At 47.7% G+C, this 18,487-nt stretch overlaps 1 protein-coding gene across 1 annotated transcript; it reads left to right on the forward strand.

Annotated features, from left to right (window-relative positions):
- The first annotated feature begins 1,920 nt into the window (after positions 1–1,920).
- Positions 1,921–6,018, forward strand: LOC141975276 (protein maestro-like). Its single transcript, XM_074935573.1, has 4 exons — positions 1,921–2,011; positions 2,232–2,343; positions 4,471–4,617; positions 5,794–6,018. The coding sequence occupies exons 3-4, from the start codon at positions 4,474–4,476 to the stop codon at positions 6,016–6,018; spliced, it is 369 nt and encodes a 122-aa protein (XP_074791674.1). The 5' UTR covers positions 1,921–2,011; positions 2,232–2,343; positions 4,471–4,473.
- Positions 6,019–18,487: the final 12,469 nt, after the last annotated feature.

The following is an 18,487-nucleotide window of genomic DNA, read 5'->3' on the forward strand; positions in this document are numbered from 1 at the left end:
GGTGTCAGTTGAAGGGCCCACATTGTTCTGTCCCTAGGAGGTCTCACTGCTCCTCCTTGGAGAGTAACCAAAAACACATCGGGGTTGTTCGCAGGTCCCATTTTACAGTCTGATCTCCTGTGCCTGGTTTCCATTTCCTGTCACGGGACTCACCAAACTTTGGAGGAGTTGTTGCCAGACCTGGGCTTGCTCCCGTATAAATTCCTGCCGACTCTTTTGCTGTTAAACCTACCGGGCAAGGAAAGGCTGTTTTTCTGCCTGCTGGGATTGTTGGAAGGTCTGTCGGGTCTTCTACACCAGTGGTCTCCAAACTAGGGTGCGCGGCATGATCCCGGGGGGTGCGTGGCAGCAGTAGCGCCGCCGGACTGCACTCCGCCATTTTTTTCCTTCGGCAGCAGCTCTGCACGTCCACGGCTGGTGCTCCCCTCTGGCGGCCCGCCTGCGGCAGGTCTTCCATCGGTGGCGCATCTGCGGCAGGTCACCCTGGGGGTGCGAGAGCCAAAACGTTTGGAGACCACTGTTCTACACCAGCAGTTCTCAACCGGGCCGGTTTTAGGGGGTCTGCCAAGCAGGGTTGGCTTTAGACTGGCTGGGGCTCAGGGCAGAAAGCTGAAGCCTTGAGCCCAGCACCTGCACTAAAGCCCCAAGTCCCTGCATCCTGTGGGGTTAAAATCTGGATCCAGGAGCCCCAAACTCTGATGCCTGGCGGGGCAGAGGCCTGGAACTGGGCCATGGAGTATTTCTAGCATGTTGAGGGTCGGGGGAGGCTCAGAAACGGAAAGGTTGAGAAATCCTGTTCTACACTTCTCTTTGCTGCTTCATCACCCATTTCAGTGTTCCCTCCATCACCCAGACTGCCAAACCTCTACACCGGCTTCTCCAACAGGCTCTCCATTTGCATAGATAACAGGGAAATCCCTGATGAGCCCCCAGCTGTGACAGAGAGGGGTGTTGCACCCCCACATCTTCCACAAACACAGACTGTGTTGAGACTTTTTTGCTTGTAAACACCAACGTATAGTCTATTTAATCCCCCTACCAATACATAGCACCTTTATATTGTATCTCAACTTTCTAAACTCTTCTCCAAAAGTCAGGTGGGGGGTAAGGTGTTTCCACTCAGAGACCTCACTTTGTCAGGCTCTCCTAGCTTTTTGTCTTTCTGTTTCTCTTAGGGTGACCAGACAGCAAGTGTGAAAAATCAGGACGGGGGTGGGGGCGGGGAGGGGGGGAGGGAATAGGCACCTGTATAAGATAAAGCCCCAAATATCGGGACATCTGGTCACCCAAGTTTCTTTCTCTGTCTGTTCCCCTCAAAGGGCTCCTGCCCATGTCCTTTTATACAGTTTCCCTGTTAATGGAATGGTTGGTTCCTTGACTCACTAGCCCCAATCTGACCTCGTAATCGGGTACACCTCTATCCAATTAGGCCTTCTGTGAGGAACCGAATTAGTACGAATAGTGACCAGAGTGCTGACTCAAGTGCAAACCCTCAGCACTCTGTCAGCTCATATCTGGAGATATGACCCCAAAATGTCCATTAGTGATCACCACACTCTATGCCCCCTGTTTCTGGGACCTGATCATGTATCTTTTCCATATCACTGTACTCTGCTAGTGCCCATACTCCTTGCAGAAAGAGAAAAAGGACTGCAAAATTTTGTCCCTAGCAAAACTAGTCCTATGAGATGTATGAGACTGAACCTTACCTCCCAGCATCAAGTCCTTCCAGGGACACTGGTGTCCAGGACGTTGCCAATGGATGAACTGCCGATTGAACAGCAGACCTGAGAAGTAACTGGAGCTTCCTGACTCTCTGTTCAAGCTGCACCTTCCTCCTGATTGCTGCAGTTCTGTGCCTCTCTTTCCCCAGGCTTTCTATCAAAGCATTAGAATCTGTGCTTTTCAAGGGTGGGAATGAGAGACTGGTGAGAGCGCTCAGGAAGCAGAGGACTTGGACTCTTGTGGAAAACCCCAAGACTCACCATGAGGGAGTGTGTCTGCTGGTGAGGTAAGAGATCTAGGAGGCATCATTTTATCCTTGGGAATGAGTAGCCAATAGAGTGGCTGAGAGGGAACCTCCCGTTTATAGTTTTGTGGGCAGGGGGTGCGGGGGTGTCCTGGGTGGAAACACACAGCTCCCACTCCTAGCTATCAGAGCTGTATGCTCAGAGCAGCTGAGTTTTTGAAGTGTGCAATCTAGCCCATGAGCGGTTTCTTTTGTCTTCCAGTCTTCTGCTAAGATCTGGACTCATAACACCTGAGATCATACAGAGCCTCCTCCCCTGGGTGAATTCCCCCTCAGAAAACCACCGAGTCACCAGCACAGCTTTCCTTGCCCAGGTAAGACACAGGGCTCTGAAGAGCAGTTTCACCATTAGACTCTTGTCTGCCTTTCTTTCGGGAGTTGTACAGTTCAGTTCATAGGAGTAATTGTCATTTTAGACAGTAGAAGAGGTCCTCCTTTATATGGAAACCTCACCAGGAACTTCACGATACCTTTCTGAGTCCTTCTCTCTCTGTGGTTTTTATTGCCGTCATTGCCTATACTAGCTACACAACCACAGGTGCTGGCTGAGAGAGATACGGACAGAGTTTGGATGAGTGGACCTCTTCTGCCAAGTCCTAGTGCTGATCCTAACCAACAGCTCCTGATTTTGGTTTAGCTCAGCACATCTTCTGAATGAACCGAGCGTCCTAATACTACCAACCAAGCAACCTACAACTACATTAATGTCTATCTTAGGTTCTCATTACTCTAGTATCTGAGGACCTCCAAACTCTTTAATGTCTGTATCCCCACCACACTCCTGTGAGGTAGGGAAGCACTATGTTTCCTATTTTACAGGCAGGGAACTGATGCACAGAAGGGCTAAGTGACTTGCCCAAGGTCACACAGGAAGTCTTTGAGGGAGCAGGAAATGGAACCTGGGTCTCCTAAGTCCTAGGCTAGTGTGGGGATACCTGCTGGAGCATCCTCCCTTTCCACAGTCTTCCTCCAACATCTGCATCATATTTCCCACTTATGCTAAGCAACTATCTTCGGAGCTTATCTGGTTCTAAGAAAAACAACCCCTCTGTGCCTATGATGGGCTGTACCTGGGCTTTAAGGCTCGTTACAAGAGGCCCCGTGGTCCTATTACACCCTGCCCCAGGAAAAGAAGCCCCCAATCTGGGTCTGTCTAGAGAGGCCTCATGAAAGCAGCCAATCCGAGCCCATCAGGCTCGGCTAAAAGGAGCTGAATGAGGAGAGGCTGAGGGAACTGGGAATGTTTAGTCTACGGAAGAGAAGAATGAGGGGGGATTTGATAGCTGCTTTCAACTACCTGAGAGGTGGTTCCAGAGAGGATGGTTCTAGACTATTCTCAGTGGTAGAAGAGGACAGGACAAGGAGTAATGGTCTCAAGTTGCAGTGGGGGAGGTTTAGGTTGGATATTAGGAAAAACTTTTTCACTAGGAGGGTGGTGAAACACTGGAATGCGTTACCTAGGGAGGTGGTAGAATCTCCTTCCTTGGAAGTTTTTAAGGTCAGGCTTGACAAAGCCCTGGCTGGGATGATTTAATTGGGGATTGGTCCTGCTTTGAGCAGGGGGTTGGACTAGATGACTTCCTGAGGTCCCTTCCAACCCTGATATTCTATGATTCTATGATTCTATGAAGGGCTTTAGCAGGTCAGTTTCTGGCAGGAACTGGAGGGGCAAGAAAGGGCGCTGCTCTCTGGCCACAGAAATTCAGGGGACAGCCAGAGTTTGATTCTGGCAGCCTTTACTTAAGCTGGGTTTTCAGGAAGAGAGTCCCGAAGAACTTTAACCCTGAGGTGAGGGTGAAGCTAAAAGTGGCGGGTAGGAAGAAGCGACAATGAACTGAAATCAAGCAGTGCCTAGCTCCTGTTTATAGGATCCATGGTTTGGAACCCAGAGTTAGGGGCAGGCCCAGGTTCCCCTACCACCAACAGTGGCATAAGCCCCATGGAGGGGACAATGCTAATGGAGAGCTTGAACAAAGGGCAGAATGTAAAGGACCCAGAGCTGGGGCTGGAGACCCTAGTGAGGGCAATGGGACTGTTCTTGACTACCCCAGAAGGGGTTCATTTGGACTTTGGGACTCAGCCAGAGGCCTGAGCCACAGAAGACTCACTGAGGACAGCTGGCAGGGTGCACGAGGGGTGAGAAAAGGACTGTGATACCATACCCAGCCACTAAGAGGCTCTCAAGAGGTGAGTGGATCCCTATTCTAGTGCCCAAAAGGAAAGCTCCATGTTTTGTAGACCTTTCTCATTTGTGTGGAATACTAAAGTTACAGTGTATTATGTGCCAAGTATCAGAGGGGTAGCCATATTTCTCTGTATCCTCAAAACTGGGGCTGTAGGAGGACTCCTTGTTGTTTTTAGTGTATGACATGTCGGCTCAAATTCTATTCCCAATCTTAACGATCATATTGGGGCTAATGGACAGGTTGATTTTCTTTCAGCTAATGAGTGATCCCATGCTCAGGGAGAAGAAGTTCCTTAAGCCAGTCTTACACATCTTGGAAGAAAAGTCCCATGATAGGAACAGCATTGTCCGGCAGATGGCTGTAAGAGGCCTGGGAAATTTAGTCTATGGGGCGCCTGAGAAGGTAAGAGAGAATACTGACTAGAATGCAGCATAACTAGAGAAACCAAGGGAAATAATTGTTCGGAGTTTACAGAGGCTGCACACAATGCACTAGGCCAAATTCTGCTCTCCCACATACCCGAGTAACCTCTTTGCAGTCAATACAGAGCAAGCTAGATCCTTTGCTAAGCTGGGCATAAGCAAACAATCTGTGCACTTTAATATGACCATGTGTAAATGTCTCCATCTAGGAACAAAAAATGCAGGCCATACTTACAGGATGAGAGACTCTATCCCAAGAAGCAACGATGCTGAAAACCACTTGAGTCATGGCAGAGAATCAGTTGAACATAAGGTGTCCCAATGCGAAGTTGTGGCCAAAAGGGCTGAAATGACCTTAGAGGCATAAAGAGAGGAATCTTGACTAAGAGTAAAGAAGTTCTTTTCCCTCTGAATATGACGCTCATGTGAGCACTGCTGGACTGCTGTGTCCAGATCAGGTGTCCACAATTCAAGCAGGATGCTGATAAATTAGAGAGGATTCAGAGAAGAGTCCCAAGAATTCTCAAAGGATTGGAAAAGATACCTCTAGTGATAGACTCAGGGAGCTCAATCTATTTAGCTTTACAAAGAGAAGGTTAAGGAGTGACTTGAGGACTAGAACTACTCACATGGGGAGCACATTTTGAGAATGGGTTCTTCCCATTAGCAAACAAAGGGATAAGAAGATTCAATGGGGGAAAATGAAGCTAGACTAATTCAGACTGGTAATAAGGCATTGATTTTTAATGGTAATTTTAATTAACCATTGGAACAATTTACCAAGGGTTGTAGTGGATTCTCTGTCACTAGCAATTTTAAAATCAAGATTGAACGTTTTTCTAAAAGATACACTCTAGTTCCAACAGAGTCTATTTCGGGGAAGTTCAATGTTATGTAGGAGGTCAGACCGGATAATCACAAGGGTTCCTTTTGGCCTTGGAATCTAAGTAACTAGGAATCTAATAATAGGATGACACAGGTGTATTATGGCCCCGAGTTTGGCTCATTGTAGCTGGAACCTGGTCTGAAATATAGCTATAGGTCTCCGGGGGGTGGGAGGGGGATATGAAATTCCCACAGCTTCATAACTGCTAAAGAAAACGTATTAGAAGTGTGATCAGTGATAAGTGTTCTTTAATGTCGTATGTTTGTCCAGGTGAAAAAGCACAAGAAGTTTCTTTTGGTCATACTGATCAGGGCCTTAAGTGACCCTTTCAGTTCTGAAGTCATTGGCGAGAGCATGAAAGCAGTGGCCAAAGTCCTGAAGGAGCTGAAAGAGAAGGACATAGGTTCTTCCTTCAGAGACCTCACCCAACAGATCCGGACCTACTTTGACAACGTATGTGACCAGAACTCTCCACCCCAGTTCAACCGATCTTGATTAGACTCCATTTACTCCCTGGGCATTGCTCATGTCAGAGTGAAGAGATGTTTCGGCCCCAGGGAAGAGAGGTGTTTTACGGAGGAGGAGAACATTAGGAGGATGGGGATGACATCCCTGCTCCCACAGTCTCCCCCTTCTGTTCTTCTTTCTTGCCACTGAGAACCTCAAAGAAAGTCTGAATACTAGATTAGGTAGCTAGATAACCATGAAAAGGGGGTTCCAAGGTACAATAGAGAGTGTTGGGCCTGCTCTATACCATTTTTACGTGAGAGGGTTGGAATGATTCCGTTTTGCAGAGAATTCTGAGATTTCAAATTTTGGTTTTGTTCCTATTTGTGGGAATCCCTCTCCCCAAACTTCAAAACTCTTTGTGAAACAGAATGACTATTCTCAGCCGAGCTCTATTGAAAGCCTTGGGTCCGGGCAGTCTGCTCTCAGACTATCCCGGTGCTGGGAACCCAGGAAACTGTGGGAGCTAGAAGTGCCAGGGAGTTGCCAATTTGAGAGCTGGGGTCCCAGACGCTGGGGGTTTGGAAGCCCACGATCCCAGTCAGCCTGCTAGATGGGCTTCCAAGGAGCTGAATGGGTGCACTGGCAAGACAGCAGGCAGGTTTCTAAGGACCCTGCCTGGCTTCTGGAGGAATTTCATCCAAATGGAACTGTCGCTAAAATAGTTTGATGAATCAGCAAATTCGAATCAAAAATTAGTTCATGAAAGTGTTTCCGACTAGCTGTAGTTGGAATCCCTCGACTTTAGCGTAGAAGAGATGGCTGTGCGAAGTACGTGATGTGATTGTCCCTTAGTTACTAACTTGTGGGGCTTTCTTGGCTGTAGGAGGACGATGCTCTTCGTTTATTGTCCTTTGTCCTGTTTGGCATCCTGGCCCGCCTGACCAAAAGAAAATGGAAGGGCTATTTCGCCGAGCAGGTTAGACAGAGCTGGGTCACACTTCTGCTGCACCTGCAAGACCCGAACCCCAGGGTTTCAGTGGTAAGACCGAGAGTGACTTATTTACTAAGCCAAAGGAATCTTCCTCCCAATGCCAGGGGAGCTCTGCTATTCCTGCCTGCTGTGGAGGCCCAAATTCTCCCCTCAGTTCATTGCCCTCCTGCTGAGTCAGTTCCCGCCAGGTTGCTCCATGGCTGCCTCACCAGAATCCAGGATAGGTCCTGGGTCTGAGCCCGACAGCTCTCTATTCCTGTCTGTCTCTGCACCCCAGGCCCCTGCCTCCCCAGAACAGAAGAGAGACCTGGTGAAGCAGCTTTCATAGGTAGATCTGTTCCAAAAAGACATTGATGCTACCTCCAGGTTGCAGTGGAAGCTCTCCCCTCTATTAGTCATTCCTGCATGTTTTCTGCCAATTACATCCAGATGAATCCCTTTTTATCCTGGAATAGATGAGCAGTCAAGCAGATGAGTTCCCTTTGAATGACCAAAGCGCTCAGTAGGGAACAATTAAATGGTGTGACACGCTTTCTTTTTTTCAGGAATGCAGAGCTACGTTTCACCTCTGTGTCCCGTTTTTGGGACTGAAGAGGCTCCAAACTGCCGTGAATCAACACCTTGATGGCACAGCCAAGCTGAAGCCTGAAGAGCTCCAGGTGGACATTTGCAGACACCTTGTGAGTGAGCTGTTGAAGTGTCTGAGATTCTTGACTGGAGTGGCATGTGGTGGTGTAGAGGTGTGGAGGGGATGTGTGATGGGTAATGGAAATAACGGTCAGAGTGGGATATATGACTGAGGGTGACGGGAAATGTAAATCTGCCACAGATCCCCATTTTTCCCACGTCCACCCAGTCACCTGTTCTTTCTCTGATTTACCTGTGGCTCGTAAAAGCATGTGCTGGCAGTCAAAGGGCACTTCTAGCCAGAGAGAGCTCATGTGTCCCTGATTTCCTCTAGGCCAAAGAGAATGCCGAGCTGCTGGAGAACTTGTACAAAAGCACCATCACATACTTCTTTAGCAGCTGGGAAGAGATCCGGGCAGTTGCAGCCAAGTTAGCTGGTGAGAGATGATGCCCAGTGTCCCTTTTGGTATTCCCATTGAGGGAGAGAGAAAAAAATCCCACTGTGCAGCACTGAGCTGCCATTAATCTCTCTGTGCCTCAGTTTCCCATACATAAATGGGGAGGTTAATATCCCTACCTCTCCAGTGTGGTGGTCGGAGGAAATCATGACTTGCTATAAAGTGCTTTGGGATTGTTGCAGGGAGAGCACGGTGCAGTCATTTAGTAGTAGAGGCTGGGACACTGTCTCATAGGGCATGTTTACACTTGGAGCTGGGGTCTAATTCCCAGCTTGATGAGACATACCCGCACTAGCCCTGAGTGCTAAAAATAGAGAGTAGCTGCGATGGCAGGAGCAGCAGGAGGTTTAACCACCCCAAGTATGATCCCATCCAAACCCCAAAGTCGATTCTCAAGGTGGCTAGCTCCTCCCACTGCTCGTGCTGCTTTAGCTACATTCTAATTTTAGCATGCGAGCGCTGTGCGAGCTAGTGTGGGCCTGTCCCATTGAACTGGGAGTGATCCCCCTCGCTCAAAGTGCAGACCCACCCACAGTGTTGCTCAGTGCTCTTCACTACTACTTCATCATTGGGAGGCATGCAGCCCACCTGCCCTCAGCGCCTGCTGTTTCAGGTTCCTGGCCACACCACCTTGTCAAGGAGGCAAAAGGTTCCTCCGCTTTGGCCCTGTGCCCTCTTCTCCCAAGCATACCCAGGTGAGACAGGCAGGCATTGTGGCCTAAGTCTCACCTATCAGTCACCTTGTGGGATCCCTGCTTAGAACTCACTTATTCCTGGCCCCAGTCCTTTGCTCAGACCACTAGACCAAGACACTAGCTTAGTATGTCTCCAATAAGTGACAGCAGTGGCAAGAGGAACACAGACTCTTTAAAGCAAATGGGTTTTGTGTAAACATTCTTAAAAAAAAAAAAAGTCTTTCTCATTCTCTTCAGTGTGGACTCTAAACTGCACTAGCATCCTCTTGCCCACAGCTCACCCTTAGGCCCACAGTAGGAGAGGCCAAAGACCTGTCTAGGGGCTGCTAATATCACTTTGCATTCAACAAGGGAAGGTTTTATTGTTGTTGTTTGTTTTCCATTGTGTATTTAGGCATCATCCTGGAACACACAGACAGGCAGCGTATGAAATGGCTGGACCTGGAACATCTGCTGATGTGTAAGTAATAAATACAGCTGAAGTTCTGCTCATCCGTGAGTTCTAAAGGAATTTAGCTGACAAGCAGCAGTAACCGATACCACTGGTGCAAAGTGCATCAGCCACACATCAAGGGACAAATTCTCTCTCGCCCAGTAGAAAGTCAGCTTTAATTTCCCCTGAAGGAGGCAGCTGCAGAGGGTGTGATGTGAGTCCGTGCATCTCCTGGTTGTCCTGGCAAGGCCCCCTCCGCAGCCAGTGCTATCCACTCTTTGGGCTTTATTGGCTCTCTGTGGACTCCCCAGGTGAGGAGAAATTGTAGCCACTTTCTGCTACCCCAAATTTCCCACCCGCAATTTTTCTTCCAGTAGGTGCCCTGCATCCTGCACAAAGCAGCTTGGACTTGGCCTCTGTTCAATTCCAGGGTTATTGGAGCTCAGATCGTGGCTCCTGAATAGAGATGGAAAATAAACTGAAAAGTGGAAGCTATTGAAACAATGGACCTTCTTCCATTTACAGCAGAGTGGATGACTTTCTGGTCGAGTCAGGGTCTCCCCGCTTGTTGGGAGCATGGAAGGGAGCCAATGGAGGAACCTAAAGCTTTCTTTCTATTGGAGAGCTTCTGTAGCGTGGTATTCAGAGGTAGTAAGTCTCCAGCTATTTCAGGCACAGGTGACAATATGAAAAGTGAGGCATATTCATCTCTCATGTATTTTCCATCCCAATAGAAGGACTGAGCCCAGTTTCACATTTTACCATGTGATCATTCTGCTCTGGTACTTCAAGATTCTGTGATCACGCTTAGCTGTGATTTGACAGTCTGTACACTAACATGTTGTCCTCTGTCATTTCAGCTCTCCACGTCCTCAAGAAAGACCCAAGTCCCTCTGTCCAGCTGGTGGCAACTGAGGTCCTAAATGACATCTGTCCTGGCCGAGTGCTTGGGGAATGAAGCGGGAGACAAAGAGAACAAGGCGCTCCAGTAGTAGAAGAGCCCTACCATCAATCAAACGTTAACCCCACCCTTGGCCCTCGTAAGCCTTGCCCACCGGTCACTGGAAGTCCCAAGCCATGAGGTATTACTTCCAGGGTCAAGGCAGACAAATGACCGGAAGCAACGTGTGTCATGTGACCCCTCTAAGAACTCCTCCCATTGTCCTTTACCAGTCGGGATGGGGTTTGCCCTGATAGGAACGCCCCAAGAGAAGATTTGACCAATCGGGGGAGTTCCGGGGCAGGATGACCTGTCTGGAAGTGGTTCGTGTAACCCCTCTAAGAATACCTCCCACCACCGTCTACCAATCAGTAGGGGTTTGAGCCACTGGGGACCACCCCGAGAGGAGGTCTGAACAATCATGGGGAGTTGCGGGATGGGGTGATGTGTCTGGAAGTGGTTTGTGTGACCCCTCTAAGAATTCCTCCCACCACTGTCTACCAGTCAGTAGGGGTTTGAGCCACTGGGGACCACCCCGAGAGGAGGTTTGACCAATCATGGGGAGTTCCGGGGTGGGGTGATGTGTCTGGAAGTGGTTTGTGTGACCCCTCTAAGAATTCCTCCCACCGCCCTCTACCAGTCAGTAGGGGTTTGAGCCACTGGGGACCACCCCGAGAGGAGGTCTGACCAATCATGGGGAGTTGCGGGGTGGGGTGATCTGTCTGGAAGTGGTTTGTGTGACCCCTCTAAGAATTCCTCCCACCGCCCTCTACCAATCAGGAGGGGTTTGAGCCACTGGGGACCACCCCGAGAGGAGATTTGACCAACTGGGGGGAGTTCCGGGGTGGAGTGACCCGTCTGGAAGTGCTTCGTGTGACCCCTCTAAGAACTCCTCCCACCACCTTCTACCAATCACGATGGGTTTCGGCTGCAGAGGACTGCCCCGAGAAGAGATTTGACCAAAATGGGGCAGGTTCTCGGATTGGGTGAACCGTCCAGAAGAGGGTCATGTGAGCCCTCTAAGAACTCCTCCCAACACCCTCTGCCAATCAGAGTGCAGCACCATCACCCCATAAGTCCCAGCGCTGGGCAGAGGAAGCTATCTCTTACCAAGAAGACATGTTTTAGAAATTGTGGAAAGGCTGAAAGGAAACATGGACTCCTTTACCACCCCGTGAGACCTCCAGATTTTGTTTTAGCTCCGAGGACCTTTGGAGTTGTGTGGAGAAAGCGCTACGGCAGTGACGGTTCCGAGGAGGGCCCTTTGACTCAACCGTTGATGGATATGTCGGAACCCGACCCCAAAATCCAAACCTTTGTGAGGCACCCCGATGAGTGTGACAGCCTCTCATTGTCCATGCCCTAAAGTTGGAAGGCGATTGTGGCTTGGGGGAGTCACAAGGTGAACGGGAAAGACGGCGCTCAGGTAAATGAATGATTAAGAAGCGACGGTCGATCATGGGGGTGTAATGGGGTTAGGAATCGACCTGGCATTGCATAAATCTAAAAACAGGCAGTGGGGTGCTTACACTGGTTTTTGTCTGAAAATCTCTCAACAGCTCGACGATGCCTTTCTGGAGGCCTTTGAGAAGTTGCACATCGGTAGCCCTGTGGGAGTAAATCCATCGCGCATCAGCTGTTTTTGCTCCTGTCTGAGACCCAGATCTCAAGAGGAAAATCCAGAAAAGGACAAAAATGGAAGAATGAACCAGCTCAGACTCCCTCATGGTAGGGATCATGGCATCCTTTGTTTCAGGCGGCTGTAAAAGATTGTGTTAAACCAGGCGATTAATAAAACTTATTTAAATGTGTCAGAATGAACGTGTCCCCCTCCATACTTGTGTTCGTAAAAGACGGTCCCAGGAACAGTCATGTCTCCACAGACGGCTCTGTTAAAGAAAATCTGTTAAACCCCCAGGAAAGTTGGGGGCTTTGACGGGGTCAATCTTCTTTTTCAAGTGGCCAAAAAGCATCATAAAACTTTAAATAGAAGACAGGTAAGAGCTTGGCTTTCACACCAGGATGCTTACACTTTACACAAACCAGCTCAAATACGTTTTAAAAGAACCAGGACCGTTGTTTCAGATGTGGACGCGCAATGGCAGGCAAATTTGGTCCGTATGCACCGCTTCTCCAAACACAACAGCGGTTTTAAGTACATCTTAACAGTGATAGACATTCTATCCAAATATGCCTGGGCCTTAGGCCTAAAAGACAAGATGAGCGGTGAGGAATCCAAGGCCTTTAAAGCTATTTCTCGCCAAGGTCGCGTGCCTCAAAAATGACAAACTAATCGGTGGAAAGAATTTTGAAACAAACCTTTTAGCAGATTGTTGAAACGGCACAGCGTTAACGCTTTTTGTAACTGATAATGAAGTCAAAGCAGGGGTTGTGGAGCGATTTTAACAGAACTTGAAAAAGATGTGGAGGATGTGGCGATATTTTACAGCCCATAACGCCTTTCGCCACATTGACCTGTTACCTGACTTGATGAAGAGTTACAACCAGAGCTTTTACAGAACTCTACGTACCAGACCCGCTGATGTTAACCCTTCCAATTCTCTGAAGATATGGAAACCGGTTGATAGAGATGGTTTTAAAATAAAACCGGTTGTTGTCCCTTTTAGAAAAGGCGACCACGTGAGACTATCTAAAACCAAAGGAGCTTTTGAAAAAGGTTGTGAACAGACGTTTACCAATGAGATATTTATAGTGGATGAAGCCTTAACCAGGAGCCCGAGACCTGTATACCGATTAAAAGATTACGAGGGTGAGACAGTTACTGGATCTTTTTACCCTGAAGATTTACAAAAAGTAAACCCCAAACAAGACAAGATTTGCAGGATCGAAAAAGTTCTAGCGGAGAAAGGAAAAGGGAGAAAAAAGCAGCTACTGGTGAAATGGTTTGCCGGGGGGGGGGGGGGGGGGATAAGTTTACCAGCTGGGTGGAAGCTTCTCAATTCTGACGTTTAGACACAAACAAACAAAAAGATTCCTTCTGCAAAGACTGAGGGAGCAAGAAAAAATGAGCGACAGCGGGTTTTACATGACTTTGCCAAGCAATGCCAGCTCTGCAGTTTTTCCTCAAAACACCAGCTCGAACTTTACAATACAGCTAATTAAGCCCTTGGATCTCCCGGGTGCCTGGGAGGTGGGGTTAGTGGAAATACAACACCCGCACAGCTGGAACGCTATCAACGAGGACACCCCTTTTGAAATCACCTTTGAAGATATGGCATAGAGTTTTATCCTACGACGAGGTTATTACTCGTCCATACCCGAATGATTGGATCATATGAACAGTACCATGGCTCGTCATCCCCCACCGCCTGAGGTGGTCATGAACGATGACCCTGTGGGTAGAAAAGTTAGCCTTAAATCCGCTGATTTTACTTTTATGTTTTCTACCAGCAGGGAGCTAGCTAACATTCTAGGTTTGGGCCCCAAGCGCAGCGTCCAAAAATTCCCCTTCTGGGCAGACATCACAGGGGGAGTTAATTCCCTGTATCTGCACACAGATATTGTAGAACACCAGTTTGTGAGGGACTTTTCTGTTCCCCTGTTACGCTGTGTCCCTGTCTGAGGAAGGAACAATGAGTTTGTCACCATCACCTACGATAAACCTCATCACGTTCCTGTCAGAAAACACCACATCGATACCATTACCACTGAAATAAAGACAGATCAGAACAGATACGTCTCATTTGTTGAACGGAGTGGATGTGAAAATTTAAATTGACGCGCAGATAAGACGCTTTCTGTTTAATGGGCAGTGCAGCCGAAGGCTTTAAATTGCGCATTGTATCAGCATCCCTTTTTGTGAAGAAAGTACGGGTGGCCCTGAGCGTTCGTCTGGGGCACGCGGAGTCCCTGCTTACCACAAATGCTAAATATCCCGTGGACCGTGTGGGAATGAAAGTGTTTAGCATCCCCGTGGGCAGCAGGGTCAATAACCAGGAGAACCTGTTTTTTGGGACAGTTACCCAAAATGCTTGTCCTAGGGTTTGTCTTATGCCTTGAGTGGAAGTTACACTAAAAATCCCTTTCATTTTAAACATTATGATATTAATTTTGTGGCCTTGTATGTGGATGGTGAACAGATACCAACCAAGCCTCTGCAACCAGACTTCGAGGCAGGATGCTGCGTGAGAGAATACATGAATCTGGTACAGACACTGGTAAACACATGACAGATCGTTCTCTGTTAATCGACCGTGAGGAGTTTCCACAGGGTTACACCTTGTTTGCCTTTGACCTGTCTCCCGACCAGGAATGCGCCGATGACTATTCCCTGATTCAAACCGGGAACCTGAGAGCAGAAATATGTTTTGGGAAGGCTTTAACCATCACCATCAATCTGATCGTGCATGGGGTTTTTGACAACATCATAGAGAGAAATCAGAGGAGAGACGTTCTGCTTGACTATATGTGAACATGGACACCGTGCAGCTCTCGTGTGTCTTATCAAGGTGCCTTACACAAAAAAGAATTTCTTAGATGTGTTCCCTTGTGATTTGGCTCCCTGGCGACAAGCTGTCTCAGAGACCCCTAGGTTTGTATCGCGCATCCACACAACCAACCTGGTGAACACTGGCTTGCCTTGTGTCTGGCGGAGCGTAACCGTGGAGAGTTTTTAGACTCATACGGGCACCCCCCGAAGAGCATGTTGTTTCCTAAAAGCATTATGAAATTTTTAAACAAAAATGCCACAGGCATTGTGTTTCACAATAGATAATTACAAGACCCCCGCTCTGTCGCCTGCGGCTATCACTGAGTGTTTTTCTTACATCATCGGAGCAAGGGTTTATCTTGTGACCGGATTTTAAAATTGTATTCTAACGACTTAGTTCAAAATGACCAGATGGTGATGAATTTTGTAAAAAATACATTTAAATTCTTCGGCATGCCTAGCCTTGCTCAAAATGTGTTTCAACAAGCCCAGACATGTGTATCTTGCAATGCTTTTTATAGCCATGTTATCCAATATTCTCAGGCATAACAGACAATGTTTTGTTTGGCATTATCCAACACATTTTTTATAAAGTAACTTTTCCCACAGTTGCTAGGCCCCGTGAGAATTGCAGAAAAGGGGTGTTTCCACCTCGTATCCATTTTAAAATCCGTAGGGCAGGGTTTTAAACCCTTCTCCTAGGACCCTCTTGTTGTAAATGACTTTCTGTGTTTTCTTAAGGGTTTTGGTCTCTATTTATCACTGATTTTTGTTCCTTACGATAGAGGGCTGCTGCACCTCTCTCTTTTTTGAGGTGTTTTCTCGCAGGCCCGTGCAATAGTCCAGGACTAGATCTTTCAAACTGTCAAAGTTGATCTTTTGACAATTTGCCAAGTTCAGGGTAATACCTTTGACTTTCATACAGGCCTTTCCTCCCGACAGCTTATACCCGTACGTTTTCGGGCCTGCCGACACAAACTCGGTGATGTGTTGATCTGGCGGGATTTCGCTCGTGAGGGAATTTAGAAAGAGTTTAGCGATTTGGCGTTTAGCGGGGTTAAACCTGATCTCGTGTTGGCACAAACGCACGCCTTCTTTCTGGTAGAAATAGTTCATGTACTTATTTTGTTTTTCTTCGTCTGTGCACCAGCTGGGATACCCTGAAGCCTCTTGTTTCTGGCGGAGGTGTCATTTGATGTACTCTGAAAAGAGTTCATCAGATTTTTCATTAAAAAGCCAGATTTCATATATTTTTGCCACCGTGTACCCCTTCGCTATGGCCGCGTTCAATTCCACCATGCACCAAGTCCCCAGGATGGCCCTCTCCTCGTCAGTATGGATGCACATCTCCCGCTGCTCGGTTTCCGCACAGGTTCGGCATATCGGGAACATAAGTTTGCCACCCACTCTGACAGGTAACAAAGGGAAAAAGAAGCCTTGTGTGGGGTACACTTTAACTTTTGCAATTCCGAAATAATTTGCAAGGGGTCCAAATTTGTCATAAACTCTATCGGGGTGTCCGATAGGGTATTCTTTGGTTTTCTTTACAAAAGGGTAGAAGCTGGTAAAATCATAATAGTGGATTTCTTCCCCGGAGTTAAGTTTGTAATATAGGCGGATAGCGTTTGTCCTCCCCCCAAAAAGAGCATCACTAGGCATGAGAGGCTAGGGCAGCTGGGCTCATTTTAAATACCTGCAAGCTCCCTGTCTGTTTCTTTCCTCACTTCCCACTCTTGCTCCCAAAGAGTCCTCACTACAAAACCAAGTTGTTTCAGATAGTCGGTCTTGAGCTGCGTCTTGTAATAAAGAAACCCAAAAGTTGTCCCCGTCATAGGGTTTTGTGCTTTTTCACAATGAGAGGTGGCACAAGCGTGGAAAAGAACACCCGTTAAACTCTAAGGCTGTGTGTACCCTGTCAACACTGGCATAACCCTCTAAAGAGTAGGAGCCTACCTCTAGTTCCCCACCCTGTAAAGCATGCCGTATTTGTATAGTTTCTTTGTGAGAGGTATTCAACAGCCACTGAACAGATGGGGTCGAATATCTTTTTCTGCCTGTGATCATTGTCTGGAGGTAGAAGAGCTACCGTGTTAGGCTCCAAAAATGGAAACCTGTACACAGCCATGCAGACAGATGCCAGTGCTATGTATCAGAATGGATCTATACACAGTTTTATCTCAGTGAATTTACCAGGTTCTCTCTCTACTAGATCTCCCTTCTCCATCATTTTCATAATCTCTTTTCTGTATAGGATACAAGGCTGTCTCAAAATTTTGACATCCTGCTGACAGTAATACGCGAACTCTTTCTGCAAGTCAAACGTCTCCTCCCTGTGGGCCTGCTACCAGTCGAGAAACTCTGCTTTTTCCCTGGGCATCATGCTTTCTACACCATAGTGCTCCACACCGGGCATAGGCCGCACGTCATTTTGATTTTCGAAAGTGTGGAAAATACCCTTTGCACCCTTCAAACCCCATCACCTGCGGGAGCTTACCAAGCTTCGTGGGCAAGAAGTTTAAAGAGTCTAGAAAACGAATGCCCAGGGCCTTAACTTCCACACACATTAGTTTACTACCCTGAGTGATCAGTTCTAGGCACAACTTTTCCTTCAGTAACTGTCTAATGATGAAGTATGCATCGTAACCTTTGGAATTGTGCGCCTGGAACGTGTAGACCCGGAACTCTTTGCCAATAAAGGTCTGAACAAACATAGAAAGACACTCATCACCCTTAAATTCCCAGGACTTTTCCGGCTTGAGGGACATAGCAAAAATGTAATTGGGAGTGTGCAACCCAGTCTCCTGTGTGTATTCGGAATCATAACAAATACACTTTTCTGAGGATTCGGGCTTTCTAAGGCTGTCCATAAAACCGAGGTGACCGTCTACATCACCAGCGATCAAACCCTGACCCTGCTTACAGCGCCTCCCTTTACACCTGTGCCGCTTGTCCACGTAAGACTGACCCTTATCGCACAACGTTTTAGACAGGCATTCAGCTTGTTCTGTCGATGCCCAGTCGATGTGTCTGTCTAAACGCTCTCTGGACTGACAATACAGTCTACGGCGAGGACACCTCAGCTGCACGTCCACGCTGTCTGAGCATGTAATGCTCAAGCAGAGGCAGCAGCTGGACCTGCAAGAGTGGCCGTGACTGTGCACCGTGGGGCAAAACTCACCATAATTTTTTGCTCCGAACAACTTTTTCACGACCAGAACCCCATAGTAATGCTCATCGTGCAACAGGATGAAATAAGTCTTGGGGTAAACTGCCCCCCCGTTTAAAAAAAGCCCCTTTCGCCGCATACAGCACCACCTGTATGTTGACTCCTAAATGCTGTTCAGACATTGCTATGTCACTGAGCATAATCTTTTTTTGATCTGACCAGCCCAGTTTCTCATGCAACTTTCTCACCCCCGCTAACGATTCCGCGTCCGTAGGTTTATGGTCGGACATGACGGCCAAGAGCCCACGCGCAAAACACAGATTGGTAGCCGTGTAAGTCAGGTCTACTAAACATTGTCTCTTTTTTATGGACGATTTGACTACTGAGGATAGAATTTAAAACTCTACGAGCGGCCCCCACCCCTGTTTTTTTTTACAACTGTCACAACGAGGTGCAATGTCCCATTGACATGCAACTCTATTGCTCTGTGGCAGCTTTGAGGTCTGATTGAAGAAATCCTCAGCAGACAGCTCATCCCTAGTTCTTCAGACCGAAAATAAGGGGTTAGTTAAATTACGGCTCTCTAAATGTAACTGAACATAATCATCAGGGCCTACCCTACCATTAATGTCATGGAGAACTAACTGTATCCCCCTGTGTATGGCTTCAACAACCTGCTGAGCTGAATTTATTCGCTCAAGATTGACAAAATGAAATTCCTCACACTACACCGACCCCCCCCCCAAATCTAGGT

Source organism: Natator depressus, chromosome 20, assembly GCF_965152275.1.
Source record: "Natator depressus isolate rNatDep1 chromosome 20, rNatDep2.hap1, whole genome shotgun sequence".
Taxonomy (NCBI): Eukaryota; Metazoa; Chordata; order Testudines; family Cheloniidae; genus Natator; species Natator depressus.